Genomic DNA, 16,912 nt, shown 5'->3' with positions numbered 1-16,912 from the left:
TTCTGTCTTTGTGGAAATAAGGCACACACCCAGCTCCACTATTAGGATGGCGGCTCCAGCACCCCGTGAGGGCTACCATGAGGTTGGATCCAGCAGCCTTACCCCATGCTGCCAGCGTACGCGGCTTCTCTGTGGCTTGGGGATGTGTTATGGGGGTGGGAGGCTCCTCTGGCATCCCACCACCGGTACTGGGGAAAAAGGGAGAGTACGGTAAGGGCACTGGAAGGCCTCGCCTGCCCTTGGCGCCTGGCTGAGCCCCTCCCCGCAGCCCCAGGAGCATCCTGTGAGGGCGGTGTCCCACTACGCGGCCCCAGCTGCGGTGGGGGCAGCAGGAAGGCCGGCCACTCTCCTTCCTCCCCTCAGAGCCCACCCTGCCTGCCAGCCGCCACGGCCTCGCCCCGGGGGCGCCCCGATGCCGCAGAGACAGCAGCAGGGCTGTTACACCGCCGGGCGCGACAAGGCCCCGCCGAGGCGGGAGATGGCGGCCGGCCCCGCGGGGCACGGGACTACAGCTCCCAGCATGCCGCGCGGCTCTTCCTCGCCCGGCGTGCCCCGCACAGGCGCGCCCACTCCTTTGCGCCTGCGCACTGCAACGTCACTGACGTGCGGCGGAGAGGCGCCCGGGGAGGCCGGGGGCCCGCTCGGCCCTTTCTGCCGGGCCGGGCCCGGCTTCCCTGCCCCGTTCAGACCTCTCGGTACGCGGCTCAGGGCCCCACTTCCCGCTGCCCCCGGCGGCGGCCCTCTGACCCGCTCTGTGCAGCAGCCGTGGGTCGTGCCCAGTGGTAGGGGCGAACTACAACTCCCGGCGTGCAGCGCGGCGCGCGGGGCTGCCGGGAGCTGCCTCCCATGGTGCCCCGCGGCGGTGGCGGCCCCTGGGGCGGGAGGTCGGCGGGATGCGGCTGTCGGTGGCGGCCGCCATCTCCCACGGGCGCGTGTACCGGCGGTTGGGGCTGGGCCCGCGCTCGCGCCTCGACCTGCTGCGCAACCTGGTGACGGCGCTGGTGCGGCATGAGCGCATCGAGGCGCCCTGGGCGCGCGCCGACGAGATGCGGGGCTACGCGGAGCGGGTGAGTGGCCTGACCGGGAGCGGCGGAGGGGCGGGCGGCTGAGGGACCCTAACGGCTCTGCCCCCTTGCTCCCCGCAGCTCATCGAGTACGCCAAGCTGGGGGACACCAACGAGCGCGCCATGCGCATGGCGAATTTCTGGCTGACGGTAAGTACCCCCGCCCCCCCCAAATCCCTCGTTGCCCCCCGCAGCCCCGCTGCTGGAGCTGAGCGTGCCGCCCCGCAGGAGAAGGACCTCATCCACAAGCTCTTCAAGGTGCTGGCACCCCGCTTCCAGCCCCACCCCGGCAGCTACACCCGCCTGCTGCAGATCCCCAACCGGGATGGTCTTGACCGTGCCAAGATGGCGGTCATCGAGCTCAAGGGGAACCCCTTCCCACCGCTCATCTGCCCGCGCCGCGACACCGAGAAGACACTGCTCAACCAGCTCCTGAAGGGCTACCGGGAGGACATGCAGCAGGCGAGAGCCCCACCGGCCCCCAAGGGCACCCCTGTCTAGGCATCCCCCCTGCTCTGAGGGAGCCCCGTACGTGCACAGGGACGGGGCTTGGCGTGAGCTGCCCCTGCACCAGCCAGCTTGTTGCTGCCCTGGAGCACAGAAATGGAAGATGTCCCGGGATGTCTGAAGGTTGATTACTAACCGTGAGTTGCCATGACAGGGGCACAAGCTCAAGGTTTACTTGCTTCTTCCTGTGGTTTGAATAGACACTCAGCAAGAGAAGGAAATCAAGCTGGGAGCCCTAATGGTTGATATTCTCTGTGTAAATAAACTCTGTTCAGAAAGTGAGTTTGCTTTTATTTGGATTATATTCCAGTAACTTATTCCAGCAAAGACTGGGTTTGTTACAGCTGCTGGTCCAACAGCCCTGCTTTCTGGGGCAGTGTCTCCACTTCAGTGTGACAGAGCTACAGTGTTTTCTAGAAGCCAGTGTGCAGCCTTTCAGGGTGGGAAATTCAGTGAAAAATCAAGTTAGTTTTGCTGTTTCAGAAGCGCTGAATGCAAATAGGATGGTAGCATTGAGGTAAGTCTTAAAAGAAGCAGTACCAAAGGGACTTGTGTTATAATAAGGGGGCAATGTGGGCAGGAATAATAGTGATCTCTACCAAGAGCTTGGTATACGCCTTAAGTGTAGGGTTGCAAGAAATCTTTGTATTACCCTATTAGAACAAAAAGGGAGAGTAGCAGAACTTTTCCAGAGAGTGATATAACTACTGGGAGATACGAAACTTAAATTGCTAGTTTTGTCTTTGATTTCAAGTATAGCTAGTACTTGAAAGTCCTAGCTGTAGCTTCTGAGTGAAACAACAAACAAACATGTTGGGTTCCTTCCTCCCTCCCAAGTTTCACAAACTTAAGACAAATGAGTGATCCGATGTAGTGAGTTAGCTGTATGGAAAGACCAAAAAAAAAAGAAGTGATGTTAAAGAACTTAAAATTTGGTAATTATCTCTTCAAGACACTTATCTCACACAGTACCTCTTCTGTTTTAGTGAATTTTTTAATGAATTCCAGATTAAAGAAAAACTGAAATTAAAGATGTGTGGTACTGTTTAAGGAAGAAGAAAAAACAGTCAACTACTAAAAAGCCAGTGTTTAGACAAACCTTAATCTTTGTTTCTAATGGCCTTGAAATTGCTCTTTTTGCAGATGACCTAGCATCTTGTTCAAACAGATGTTTTCCCCCTCAATAGAAGAGATGAACCAAACTGCTATTGCTGCAGAGCTTCCACATTATTAAAAGTCCATCTTGAGGCTTTAATGAAATACTGAAGAATAATATCTTACCTATATTTCTTCCTTAAATTGGTCTTTCATCCAAGTAAACTGAACCCTAGCACATCACCAGCAATTTATGACCCAGAGAATGCTGACTGTAGCCCTCTGGAGATTGTCCCTGTGCTTCCAGAACAGAGGTGCTGCGCAGGCTTTTCACTGCAGCATTTCAAAGCAATAAGGCTACTGCATACCTTGAAGGCAAAGGTGAGTGGTGTTTCATCTGCATAATCTCTTCAGATTCAGATTTGAAATGCAAATGCTCTTAGATTTATGCTTATCAATGTTACCTATCAGTTTATTTCAGATAGTTCAGCAGATTAGCTTTTCTGTGGGATTGATGAGAAACTGAGAGGTGGGATTTTAACCACTGGATCATTTTCCCTTGATCTGCCCATCTGTCAGTCTCTTAAGAGGAGGAGGGACAACAGCTGTCAAACTATTTTGGTAGAAAACTCACAGATATGAATGATAAAAATATGTCGAGGAAGATGACTGTGGCCCTGTAGTGCTAGCTGAAAATAGTGTTATGCCCATGTTACCGTTATCCAAAACATCCATTTTGATCGAAGGACCCAGAAGCAAGAGCAGGTAGACATATGTAGAAAAATAAATGTGAAAACACTGATTTAGAAAGACAGTTGGATAAAAACATTTAATGAGGGAAAGGCAAGTCAGGCTCTCTTCTGCTTGTCTTTAATCCAAGTAAAAAAGGGTAGAAAAGCTAGAAGCTTCTAAGCTAAGTTGGGGAAAAGTCTTGGTAACAGATTTTTTTATATACAAATCCTTAGTGTGCATACCTATTTTTTGCAGTATCTGTATTAAGATTAGGAAAGCTGACAAAGCATTCATAGTCTCAAAAGCATGGTGTGTCGTCCCTCTAAATGCAATTCTCCTACTATACGTCCTTGAACATTTCCTAAGATTGTGTAGACTTCTACCAAGAGTTGTCCTGCCGGTCTGCTTTGTGCTTAGGTGGGTCAGGCTTTCAGCTGCCTGTAGAGGAGAACAAAGGGGAAGTTCACTGTTAATACATGAAATCATTATTCCCTTGTATCCTGGCTGCCAGAGTCAGTTCTTCTCTATCAGCCTTATTACCATGTAATACATGCAAATATACAGGTCCATATGATCATTTTTGTTCTGCCCCCTTCCCTCAGCCCCCTCCACCTCCGGAAAATAGATGCCTACCTGACTGCAGCTGTGAGACTCCGATACCAGTCATTAATATCTTGTTGGTCACTGGACATCAACAGCAGTGTCTTGTGTGGAAAGGAAAGCTGAAAGGCAAACAGAATCGGGTACCACTCTGTGGCATTCCTTGCCAACACAGCAGCTCTGATAAAAAGAGAGCCATCACCACTGAACTCAACTCAGCCCTGCATGCTGATTTCCACCATTTTCTTTCCCAGATAGAAAAATTTAGCATTGGTACTGGGGGAAGCCAGAGGCTGGACAGTACAGAGCAAGTGCCAGACTTGTCCATTCCTTCCAGCCACAGATGACGGCTCACTTTGACTTAATAGGGTGTTTGGAAGTGGGCAATGACAGCTCTCTGCAGCTCTTCATCCAGTTTTGTCCCGTATTCCAAGCTGCCCCTAGGGGTCCTTCCACTACCACCCTCTACAGACCACAGCTTGCCCAAAGGGTCTTCCTTGTCATAGCTCACAGGGAATGAGCTGACACAGCATGGTTAGGTGCTGCAACCTGGGAAGACCTGAACTTGAAACCCCTACCTAAGGCACCAGTCACAGTCAAAGACGCTGCAGCCCTCAGGGAGTTAGCTGCACAAGCAGTATCTGTTGTGATAATACCCACATCTTTTCGCATTCTGTGTTTCAGGGCTTTCTATAAGGTCAGTCTGTAGTCAGTGTAATGCTATGTATTCATTGTCACATGGCTGTGGGGCTGTCCCCCCAGACATGTGGCTCTATGTCAGAGTATTATCGGACCCTCCTCACCCGAGATAAGTGAAGCTACCAGCAGCCTGTACCCCAGAGTGCTCAGGAGGGCCTACACCATGAAGGGAAAAGGACCCACATCCCCCAAGAAGAGAAGGGTTGCCCTAACTCAGACTAGTTCATTGAGTTTACTGTTGTCACCACTCTCATCATCTCGGCTGCTGAGACAGCTACAGACCTGCTTCACAAGTCTGACTCCCCACTTCTGCCTGGCAGAAGCATCAGTGAAGACTTACACTGAGGAGCCCTCCCTGGCTCTGCGTGTGGCCAAACACTTTATCCACTACGCACTGGTGAAGCGGGTAGACAGCCTGGCATGCCAGTTTGTTCGAGTTCAGTGGGTGCAGTGGGTGGCAGGGCTTTGTTGCAATAAAGATATCAGAAAAAAGGAAGAACATCCTGCGCTTCAGTTCTTCTCCCTTTGAAGGCACCACCAAAAGCCAGCCTTCCCGGATATACCAGCGCCCTAGGCGTGCAAGGGAAATAAAGACAGTTGTCAGATCATCAGTGGGAAGAAAAAAAGGATGTAATGAGACAAACAGGAATACAGCGAGCTACCCTTGCAGGTTACCAGGTTCTACATCAATTCCAGCCACTTGAAGGCACTGAGTATCAACTGGGGCCAGCTCACCAGCACTGACAGCACCCATGCAGAAGCAGTAATCGGCCCAAAACTTTTAGTATATGAGGAACAGACTGAAGTTGTTATAAATCTACTTTGTTAATTAAGAGGATATTATGATATGCAAGTTGTTTAAAGAGACCAGAACAAAAACATGGTTTGAAAATGTCATGCATACCTTTAAGATAAGCCTTCAGAAAACATACCATGAACTATCTTAAATTGTGTTGCCCAATTGTTTGTCATTAGTGGTGAAACAGAGGTTAGCCTAAGCTTTGAACATTTATTATTTTCCCCTTGTTTTGTTTGCTTGTGCATGCCAATTTTAAAAAAAAAAACAAACATTTCACAGGTCATCTAACTATATACAGACCTCCAGTAGTTAACAGATTACAGAATGCAGATTACTGTTCTAATGAGAAGACAGCAAAGGGGATACAAAACAACATATTAAAAGGAACGTCTGAATAGGCAACATTATCAACCTTTTCTTACAGAATATGGTCCAGTGTCATCTACCCATGAAATGAATTGCAATAAAACAAAAGGCAGAGAAATCAGCAGGAAAAAAATCAAAACAATTTGATAAACCTAGCTGTAAGCAGCAATTAAAAACATGGCATCTACACAAAATGGAATAATTAAAGCAGTGCCTCTAACTAGAAGGATTATTGGACAAGATAGCCATCAATGCATGGGAAGAAGACACCTGCCAATAAGCTTATTTATAAAAATTTAGAGCCATAATAAGATATTGCCATCTGGCCTGGTCTGGGAAACACCTGCCAGAGAATTTCAGCCACTGTTTTTTGTGCCGTGGCTTCTGGCTGAGCTAGTAAGTACCTTTTAGAAAACAACACAATTTTGTTTTAATTATAGATTGTGTCTTACTTAGTATACTACAGGCACAAGACATAGAGGCAAGTGAATTCTTGCTTAGTTTACTCCACGGGAACACTCCTCTTATCTGAACTGAGAAAGAGAAGGGTGAGGTGCAGGAATCAGTCCAAGTTTAACAAACAAATGGAAGGAAGGTGTCAGCAGCATGGGGCTGGACTGGGAACTGTTTCCCTCAGGCTAAGCTGTGATCAGACTCCCTGACATACAGTTTGAGCTGGGCTGTGCTGAAAGTCTTGGGATATAGATCTGTGTTCAGGATTCCAGGGGCATGTGATTTAGGAAATTCTTGTGAAAGGAGGGCAAGGAAATACCCCTAGGGAAGCTAGGGATGACAGAATGGTGTGCTATGTTAAGGAGGCAGTTCTGGCTAAGATAATATTTGCCCTATATATGGAAGTCAGCAAGAAAAGCAGAGTCTCTTAACTGGGAGCAGCTCATCTCAGAGACACTGCCAAATGTGAGATACCCAACTCCAAAGCTACCCCTTTTCTCTGAATCTATAACATTATGTTTTCTCACCTCTTCCTTCCTAGTAACAGGATGCAATCTTAACAGTTCTGCAAATGCCAGCTTGTTTCTGGAAAGCTGGCCCAAAACTAGCAAGCCCCAGCTGCCTCTTACTTTTCTGCTTCTCATATCCAATAGTACCTATTTTACTCCAGCTAATGGAAAACAAGACCATCATAATTAACTACCCTAGATAATGGGAAGGTGTCTATATACCCTCAACACTTGTCCTACTACGTGTCTCAGAATATTCAGAGACAAAGAAAAGAAGTGGACCCAACACTTTCAAACGATGGCCATCTCTGGTCTAGCTATACTTTTGGGGTTGGTTGGGATTTTTTTGTCATGGGATTCTCTTAATAGTTCTGTCATTCAGGATAACTGATTTACCTTTTTACTTATGCACTACCTCAACGTGTCCAGGCATCTCCAACACATGCTCATGCTTAGTCTAAGCAGAGCACACCTGTGTTAGCTCCCTTTCAGCTAGCATCACCAAAAGGATTCTAAGAAGAATGGGAAGGAGAATTGTAAATTAATCTGCCCATTGACCGAGCATCTTCGAGAATGATAACCTTTGATAAACAACCTTTTTTTCTATCTGTGCTGGTTTTGGCTGGGATAGAGTTAATTTTCTTCACAGTAGCTGGTCTGGGGCTATGTTTTGGATTTGTGATGAAAACTGTGTTGATAACTAATACAGAGAGGTTTTAGTTACTGCTGGGCAGTGCCTGCACAGAGTCAAGGCCTCTACTGCCTCTCACCCCACCCCACTGTGAGTAGGCTGGGGGTGCACAAGAAGCTGGGAGGGGACACGGCTGGGACAGCTGACCCCAACTGACCACAGGGATATTCCATACCGTATGGCGTCATGCTCAGTATATAAAGCTGGGGAAGAAGAAGGAAGGGGGGGACGTTAGGAGTGATGGTGTTTGTCTTCCCAAGTAACCGTTACGTGTGATGGAGCCCTGCTTTCCTGGAGATGGCTGAACACCTGCCTGCCCATGGGAAGCAGTGAATGAATTCCTGGTTTTGCTTTGCTTGTGCGCACAGCTTTTGCTTTGCCTATTAAACCATTTTTATCTCAACCCACAAGTTTTCTCACTTTTACTCTTCCACACAGTGACTTTAACACTCCTCTCCAACTGCAGCACTGTTTCTAGATGGCCTCTGCAAGAGCAGTGTTTAGTGAGGGCACAGGTGAAGCCCCAAGGGGCCATTTCGTAATTGTGCAAACTGTACACATTTCTCACAATATTCCATATGTAACTTGGAGTGTGCTCTGGTGTCGTGGTTTAACCCAGCAGGCAGCTAAACACCACACAGCTGTTTGATCACTCTCCCCTGCAGTGGCATGGGGGAGAGAATCGGGGGGTGGGGGGGAGGAGGTAAAATTTGTGGGTTGAGATAAAGACAGTTTAATAGGACAGAAAAGGCAGGGATAATAATAATAATAATAATAATATACAAAGTAAGCGATGCACAATGCAACCACTCACCACCTGCCGACCAATGCCCAGCCAGTCCCTAAGCAGCAATCACTGCTCCCCAGCCAACTCCTCCCACTTGATATACTGAGCATGATGTCATATGGTATGGAATATCCCTTTGGCCAGTTTGGGTCAGCTGCCCTGGCTGTGCCCCCTCCCAGCTTCTCGTTGGCAGGCCATGAGAAGCTGAAAAGTCCTTAACTAGTGTAAGCACCACTTAGCAACAACTAAAACATCAGTGTGTTATCAACATTATTCTCATTCTAAATCCAAAACACATCCTAGCACTGTACCAGCTACTAGGAAGAAAATTAACTCTATCGCAGCCAAAACCAGGACATCTGGGCATGGAGAGCACCCAGTCACACAAGAGGTCCTAAAGATCCAATTAGATGATATTACATAAAGCCACAGTCACTGGCATGTATCTCAGCTATCGACACAAATACTCTGATTTCTGGCACAGTTTAACGCTGCAGATAAAAAAGATTCCTCATGTATATGCTGTAAGCAGAAGTCCATGAAGCTTGTAGCTTAAGGTAAAAACCAACACAGTCCTTGGGCCCTTGACATTCAAATCTATGGAGTAGGGAGAACACCGCTACTTACGCTCTTCCAAAATTATTTAATGTCTTTCTCTCATTCTCACCCAGGACTAACACTCCTGACCTCCTGGGTTCCTGTGACGAACTTTCTGACTACGTGTGATTGGCTCCTCCTATCTGAATGTCAGGCAATTAAGCTGCTGCTAATCCTTACTAAAAAATTCTTAATTAAAAAAAAAAAAAAAAGAGTCCCTGAATTACTAGCTACATTCCTTTACCACCTGTCTATGGAATTTGGGCTGGAAGGGGAAAACTGACTAATATGAGTTGAGTCAGAGACGAAGGCAAGCAATCTCCAGTTATCTCAGCTTGGCAGAAGAAAAACAGAGCTCTCGGTAAGACCCACCTGGAGTCAACACCTGGGTCTTCTGTCCTTTGAGCAGTTTCTGAACCCGAAGTAGCTGCAATGAGTTCTCTCTCTTACAACTGACATCTTGGACCCACTGAGACACCTCAGAAACGGACTTCACAGCCTCTGAAATTATAGCAGCATATTCTGAGGTTATCACAAATGAGTATGCATTACGCCTTATCTATCTTGCTGCGAAAAGATAAGATGAAATTAAGAAGCAGATGTTTTAAACCAAGTATCAAAAACAGATTTATTTAGTAATTTCAGCAGGAGATTGGACTAAATGACCTCCAGAGGCCTCTCTCCAACCACCACTTCTTCAGTTTTAGAAGGCATATATTTGCCAATGAAACATTAGATAGAGGAATAATTTCCTGAATTTGGAAGCAAAACCAGGAAAAGTGCCCCACAAGTGGTGTTAAATGCTAGTAGATATGGCATGAAGGACATGAATTATACTGGAAAATTGAGACACGTGACCAATAGAGTCATAGAATGGTTTGGGTTGGAAGGACCCTTTAAAGATCATCTAGTCCAACCCCCCTGCCATGGGCAGAACCATTTTTCACTAGATCAGGTTGCTCAAAGCCCTGTCCAACCTGTCCCTGAACTTCCAGCAATGGGGCATCGACAGCTTCCCTGGGCAACCTGTTTCAGTGTCTCACCACCCTCATGGTAAAAAAAATAGAGCTGCCATTTCTCCGACCTAACCCCCAGGCCACTTTCCCAGTCAGTTACTCTACATGTGTATTCCCAATGTGTTCTCATGGACATCTTGATCAAGATGGAGGAAGGAAATAGTAATCCACTAGAACCCCAGAGAGAATAAGATGATTTTTCATCCTGTGGAAGTAGACAGAAGACGAGAATGCCAAGATTATTAGTAAGGAGGCTAACACTGTTCCAAGTGCCAGCGTCTACAGGTGGAATCATACTTGCAAGTTTCTGGTACTCAGCACTGTCTGGGCTGGTGTTCTCCAGCAGGTCTCTGAGGAAATGCTTGTACCTAAGATAGGGACAGCAGGTTTATCGCACAGAAAGATACCAGGAACAGCAGCATCTCCTATTAGTGACAGAACAACGAACAACACCCCACCAGGAGATGGAGTACACACCTCTAAGTCTAACCAAGCAGCTTTTTGGTCACAATTCTTCAATCAAATTCATTTTATCTTCAAATTTATCAGCTAAATTAATCCAAGTATTTTATAAATTTGCAAGCCTTTGGCATTTCCTGGGGGTCTGATAAAAGCAACCTCACATTACTTAAGTTCATGAGACTCTCGTAGCATTCACATAAAAATGCCTTCAATAGCAGACAAATTTCTCTTTGAACTATTTATTTTTTTTTAATGTCTGAATGGTAGCATTCATACCATATGTTTCCGGCCCACACAAGAAAATAAAGGCATTTCTATAAGAACTAGGAGCCGCCTTTTTCTTTTTTCCTCTCCAGTCTTTACCGGAAAGGCTCAGATGTCCGCAAATGCTTTCTGCCAATAAAGTCAAACTATTTTCAGTCTGAAATGTCAGAAGAAATATCACATTGAATAAATTTGTGCACTGGCAGAACTCATATGACCTGCAGTATATGTAACAGAGTTTCAGAGAAACTTAAACATGGAAGAGCTGATTAATGAAAAAATTAGCCCTTCTGTTAAAAAGCCACCATTTTTCCGAACAGTTGGACAGCAACAAATATACTGCTATTTTATGAATTTAAAGGAACGATCCAGAGAATTACAGTAAAAAGAAAGCTTACGTTTATATCTGCCAAGCTGATTATAAAGGTTACATAAAGCTATCTGAAAAACTGTGGTACGCTCACTCCAAGTTATTTTCAAAGAAACGAGGCTCTCAATCTCTCAAATTTGCTTTAGCATGGATAAGACCATGGTTGAAGAGCAGCTGCTTGATCTACAGCAGCAGCAGCTGAGCTCCCAGCAAACTACCCGTGCTCTGTATTACCCAAATACCCTCCCTAAGAAAGGGCAGCCCTTGAGTGCGTGCAACGCTCTCCTCGTGCAGTCAGCCTGCCTCTTCAAAGGGGAGATGATACCTCAAGGGGGGAACGCAGTAATCCAGACTGGATCTGTCCAGGCTCAGGCAACTGCGATAGGCACCAAATCTGCGGAAAGCATACGGTCCTGATAACCAGAGAGGGGAGAAAAGCTCCCCTGCGTTCATTAATCTCATCTCTCTCCAAAAGCAACCATTGTAACAGAGGAGAGCCACAATGCTCCAAGTCAGCAACCCGCACAAAAGCAGAGCAAGACCATCTCTGGCAGAGAGCACCACTTCTGCAGCACTTCAGACAGCTTGCTTTTGTTCAGGGCCTAACTTCAGCAGCTTACAGAGATGATAGAAAGCCTCCACTTCAATTCTACCCGAGAGGTAGGTAGGTGAAGGGCTTAGGAGCCAGGGCTAAACATAGCTACCTCTCTGCATCACCTCCTATCCATGTACACTGATTCCACTTTACAGGCACGACTTCAGGTCTGTTTCATTGCTGTCTGTATGCTCCAATTTTGAGACACATTAAGCGACTTCAGCTCCCACAGCAACCAAGACACTGTTATGTTCCTTTTTCCCTCTCATACTAACACCTTGAAGACTCAGAATTGCTTACTTACTGGTGCAACCTCTGCAGGGGCAAAGGAAGCAGATCCTCTAGCTTCCTCCCTTGAAACTGAGGTCGAGTCTCCTGCAGTTTCTTAAACCGTCGGAATGACTTATTTTTCTTCAGTTGCTCCTGTGTGTAGCAGAAAAGGCAGCATATAGCTTTGAGACTATAGAAAGAAATATGTGCTCTAGTCTGCACCAGAGCTTGGAACTCTTAAAACTCTTAAACTTAAGAGTTTAGGACTCCAGTCCTAAACACAAGCACCAACAACTTCTTTTGTGGCCATGGGCAAGCAATTCCCTTTCTCCTGACCACCATTTCCCAGCGGGTAATGGAAGCAATATCCCCTCTTCATACACGCACAGCAATATAAAGCTAGTATACTCAGCAAATGGAAATAAAAAAAGGAAGGTTGACTCAGATAGGAAAACAAGGAGTCCACTTGTGGCTTTTTGCCACTCGTTTCAAGACAAAGCAATGCAGCCCCCATTCCCATCACCTCAAGGCAAGTATCCAAAATGGCTTTTTCTCTTAGGAAATCAGAAGTGTGAACATATGCGTGCAAACAGAACAGAAGGGAAATATCCCAGTACATCCTGCAGCTGGGAACAAGCACAGATAAAAACTGGCAGTTGGGTGGTTTAAATTCTAGATACAGCTGTCAGGACTTCAAAATAAAAATATATCCTTCTGAAATGTCTTGGAAGGCAGGTTGTATTTGGAGAGGTAAGTGGGAAGGAAAAATTTTTCTTCTACCATAGAAAAAAAATTAGGAAGGAAAAGGAAATCCCACTGTTAGGATACAGTTAGTGGTAGTGGGAAAGACTAGGAGACCTGATAATTCTCCAGAAAGACATCACTGTCCCCTAGTGTTCCCACGGCAAACTCCAGGCTTGCCAGCCAAGGAGGAGTGGGAGTAAATACAGAACTTGTTTGAGAAAGCTGTGCTCAGCATATGCACATACATACACAAACACCTGAAACAAGCTTCAAAAATTTGAAGCTCTAAACATGTAGAGAAGTTTTCACCATTCTGTTACGGAAGAAAGACTGAGAAATAGCAGCAGCCCAGAAAAGGAAGAAAACTGATCACTCCAGAAACAGAAGAAAAAGGGAAGGATGTAGCTGTTTCACAGAATGGAGAAAGAGAGGGAAGAAAGAACATGAAGAATAAAGGAGATATTTACCTTCAAGGTTTTATTTGCCTGCTCCAAATTCTCAGCATAGTGGCCGTAAAGCTCCAGATTCTGACAGAAATTTTCCAATCCTCGTCCCAAATTCCCTCTCTCCAGGTGAAGTGACAGAACACTGTGCACAAGGAGTAAAGATAGCTCGTGAGGGGTACGTTACTGATGGCATTTTCACAGCTCCCTCTGGTTCATTCCTATGCTGACCTTCCTTTTTCAGTCTCCACCTCACATCCAGTTTCTGTGCCAAATACATGCTTGGTGGTCACAGAGTAAGCTACAGAAAACATCCCTTAAAAATACCACAGAGCAGACTTACTGGGTTTAAACCACTATCCAGAGAGCAACTGGGCATCTGCATATGTGGCTACAGATCAGCAGTTTGCTGATCTGCTGTAGAGGTACACCTACAAGTACCACCAAGTCTAGCAGTACTAGAAGTGAATGCCTGTTTTACAAGGTGTTAGCTTTATTTCCTGAAATCTTACCCTCTCATCAATATAGGGTCCTCCCCATATAATTACAGGCATCACATCAGTGCATTCACTTACTGGCTAGCTGAATATATGGATTCCAGGGGTCCAAATATGGTTTCCAACACAGCAGGTTTCAACGTCCCTTTAGCCTTTAAAATTGTCACAAAGAACTAAGTAGGAAAAAAGAGAGAATTTCAAACAGGTAGAATTCACAGGTGACTCAAAGGTTAGTCGTGGCACACAGCAGAAGCAAGAAGTTGCAGCCTGCACACTCTTTAGCTCAAAAGGATATCAAATATTGTGAATGCCTGCCTAAGATATCTATTATTAGATGTAAGCCTTCTTGGTAACTTTGACCATAAATGTAAACATGTGGAACAGCACTACAGCACTGATAGAGCCTATTTCACTATTCCTAGATGCATCTGGTTTTCACCACCTTGTTCATAATCTATCTGTGTCTTGTCTATGCCCCTACGTTTCATACATCTCAGGCATCTTAAGGCGCGCCCCCTCTACAATCAAAATTTAAAGATTTAAGTCTGTGTAGAGACCAAAGCCAAGGGGCCAAAACCACGAGCTATTGGATATTACAGAGGAGGTAAAAGAAAAACAACAAAGAAGCCTTTCAGCCCCAGCAGTTGTCCCATGCAGTAGGGATGTATCAAAGTCTTCCTCTTGACCCTTCCCTACGACAACACAAATAAGTACGTGCTGCCTGACGGTATCCACATATCAGAAGGGACCAAAATACTCACTGTGACCACCAAATCCAGCTGCTCAAGGTACTTGTGCTCAGTTTCCAGCAACTCTTTGGCTGTCCGGCTGCGCTTTCTCTCCCAGCGAGCCCTCTGTTCTTCCACAGTGTTTGCTCCAGCCATAAACAGCAGGGACAAGTCACTCATGGCAGCCTCAGGGCTGATATACAGAAAGGTAACTGATCCTGAAGAGCCAAGAAAGATGGACACACAACAAAGAATAACCTATGGCGCAGGGCAGGATTCTGAGCTACAAACTCTATGCTTTACTGTGAAAGAAGGGAAGTCAGTTGCCAGCAGCCGTTATTAACAGTTTCCTTCTGCGTTCCTGCCCATGGGTGCAGGAGCCCTGCATCAACCAGAGGAACAGTGTTAGAAAGACCAGACCGTGAAAGCAAAAGCAGTACATTATGATATGTCTGTAAGCAAGTCTCAAGTGTACAATCCCACTCACAAACCATTGCTTCCTGTGCTTTGCCCCATTCTTCATGCAAAATTCTCAATAAAGGCAAGGAAGTTAGTGGGTGGAAGAGGTATTGCAGGTAGGAGTAGAAAACAGCCATAACGTTTGTCTTTGGGGGAAAAGAGAGAGAGAGAAAGAGAGCACTCTTGCTTGTTTTCCCATGGAGGTTCACAAGTAGCAAGTGGTTTGCACTGTCATTTTCAAACAGTAGTTTGTGGTTTCAGAGATGAGACAGACTGAGCAACTGCTGCAAATCATACGATCTACTTATGAACCAGCTTCGCTGCTGCTCTTCTCTTCTTCAAGAGCATCATGGGTTTTTTTACAGCAAAAAACCACTCCCTCTTTTATCACCCTCTCTCAGAGAAAGAGGCACGTGTTCGCAGAGCACCGGTTAAATATTGCTCTGCCTTTTGATCAAAAGGCAGTGCAGGCTGAGGCACACTTGCCATAGCATGAAATCTGCAGTTCCTCTGGAAGCTGAGCTACCTCTACAAAAGTTCTGGCTCCCATGTGGATGAGCTATACTAATACAGAAAGATGTGTCATCCTAGAGAAGGGACTTCATCAAACAGAGTCTTCCAGAGACATTTCAGATATCCAAATCAATGTCTGAAACAAAAGTTTCACATCAAATGAGTATCAAGACTCATTTATGAGTTAGCAAAAGCCCAGATAGCTGAGGGACACATGCAGTATTTTACAGTAGCAGGAGCTTCTCCGGGGGTTCATCCTCATATTCGCTCATGACACAACCACAAGCCTAGCCGAGGCCACGTCGCGGTCAAACAGGGCAGACCTGGCACCCCTGTGGATGGAGAGGCAGCACTGCAGGGAATACCATGCTTAACGTTAGCGTGCAGTTGCAAAGTACTCACCAATAACAGACTAAAATGCTACCACTCGCAGGGCACCGTTAGCCAGGGTAGGTTGCAGTCATGATTTCCATTTTGCAGCCCAATTTCTTTCAACAAATAATAATAATTAAAAAAAAGACAGACAAAAAAAGTTACACCAGGTTTGACCATCTCCCGCTTGCATAAAGCGGTACACACACTCCTATTATTCCAAAATATATTACATTCTGTCTCAGGTCTGTAGGGTGAGAGGTGCCTGGAGCCCATGGGTAGACTAGAAAATACTTCACCCACCGGTGACAGAAGTACACCAGCTTGCTTCTCTCATCTCAGACTCAGACTAGAAACCACCAAATACTTTCTGTACAGTTATCTACCTTATGATGCCCCACTAGCAATATTCCCTGCAACATTTCTAAATTTTGTGTTGAGTGTCCTCCAAAAATCTCCCTTTATTATCGCAGCATAGCCACTCTTGCTGTCTCAGGAGTGTTAACCACTCCTGTTCACCAGGTGTTAACCAGTTAACCAGGTGTTAACCAGGTGGGTCAGCTCCAAGGGCCACACAGCTCCACACCCCCCCTCTGAGGACGGTGACTGCTGTGGAAGAGGCCGCAGGAAGGCTCAGCCTCGGAGGCCTCAGGGCGGCTCTTATCTGCCCCCCCCCCCCTCCTGCGGCCTCCTTTAAACCGGCTCAACCCGCGGCAGGGCGGCCTTCCACCCTAGGGCGGTTCCGGGGTGGCCCCCGGGCCACCAGACCCGAGGCAGGACCTCCGGGAGGGGAGGGGAGGGCAGGGCAAGGCAAGGCAAGGCAAGGCAAGGCGCAGCCCCCGGGCCACCAGACCCGAGGCAGGACCTCCGGGAGGGGAGGGCAGGGCAAGGCAAGGCAGGGCGCAGCCCCCGCGCCCCCAGCCCTCGGCCACCCCACCCGCTCCCTGCGGGTTCCGGGACGGGGCCGCCGGCCTGGGGGCTCAGCAGCAGCAGCAGCAGCAGCAGCAGCAGCGCCCCCGCCCCCCCACCGCAGCGCCCGCCGGCCCCGCAGCGCCCGCCGGCCCCGCAGCGTGCCGGCCCCGCAGCGTGCCGGCCCCGCAGCGTGCCGGCCCCGCAGCGAGACCCGCTGCCGCCTCGGGCCGGGCCGGGCCGGGCCGCCCCTTGCCCCCGGCCCGGCGTGGGGCCACACCGCCCCCGCCGCCCGTTACCTACTGCGCTCCGCCGCCGCCCCGCGTTCAAACGGCGGCCCCGCCCCGGAGGGCGGTCCCGGGGCGGAGCGG

At 47.5% G+C, this 16,912-nt stretch overlaps 2 protein-coding genes across 7 annotated transcripts; one reads left to right on the top strand and one right to left on the bottom strand.

Moving 5' to 3' along the window:
- Nucleotides 1–801: 801 nt before the first annotated feature.
- On the top strand, nt 802–1,853 carry MRPL17 (mitochondrial ribosomal protein L17). Its single transcript, XM_075527507.1, has 3 exons — nt 802–1,067; nt 1,146–1,214; nt 1,293–1,853. Exons 1-3 carry the CDS (start codon nt 894–896, stop codon nt 1,563–1,565), a joined length of 516 nt encoding a protein of 171 aa, XP_075383622.1. The 5' UTR covers nt 802–893; the 3' UTR covers nt 1,566–1,853.
- Nucleotides 1,854–3,474: 1,621 nt separating this feature from the next.
- Nucleotides 3,475–16,882, bottom strand: ARHGEF39 (Rho guanine nucleotide exchange factor 39). 6 transcript variants are annotated; one of them, XM_075488266.1, is made up of 11 exons: nt 16,841–16,882; nt 15,663–15,748; nt 14,322–14,506; nt 13,639–13,733; nt 13,088–13,208; nt 11,911–12,029; nt 10,213–10,283; nt 9,272–9,400; nt 5,038–5,267; nt 4,032–4,120; nt 3,475–3,836 (listed from the first exon to the last, which is right to left on the bottom strand). In XM_075488266.1, the coding sequence occupies exons 3-11, from the start codon at nt 14,466–14,468 to the stop codon at nt 3,821–3,823; spliced, it is 1,017 nt and encodes a 338-aa protein (XP_075344381.1). In that variant the 5' UTR covers nt 14,469–14,506; nt 15,663–15,748; nt 16,841–16,882; the 3' UTR covers nt 3,475–3,820. The 6 variants fall into 6 exon arrangements, with proteins under 6 accessions (XP_075344381.1, XP_075344384.1, XP_075344380.1 ...); XM_075488269.1 differs by having other exon boundaries at nt 14,322–14,481; nt 16,841–16,872; XM_075488265.1 differs by lacking the exon at nt 16,841–16,882 and adding an exon at nt 16,570–16,644.
- Nucleotides 16,883–16,912: the final 30 nt, after the last annotated feature.

This window comes from Mycteria americana, chromosome Z (assembly GCF_035582795.1).
Source record: "Mycteria americana isolate JAX WOST 10 ecotype Jacksonville Zoo and Gardens chromosome Z, USCA_MyAme_1.0, whole genome shotgun sequence".
In the NCBI taxonomy this organism is placed as follows: Eukaryota; Metazoa; Chordata; class Aves; order Ciconiiformes; family Ciconiidae; genus Mycteria; species Mycteria americana.
The sequence above is the reverse complement of the archived record's forward strand: the minus strand, read 5'-3'. Positions and strand labels throughout refer to the sequence as shown.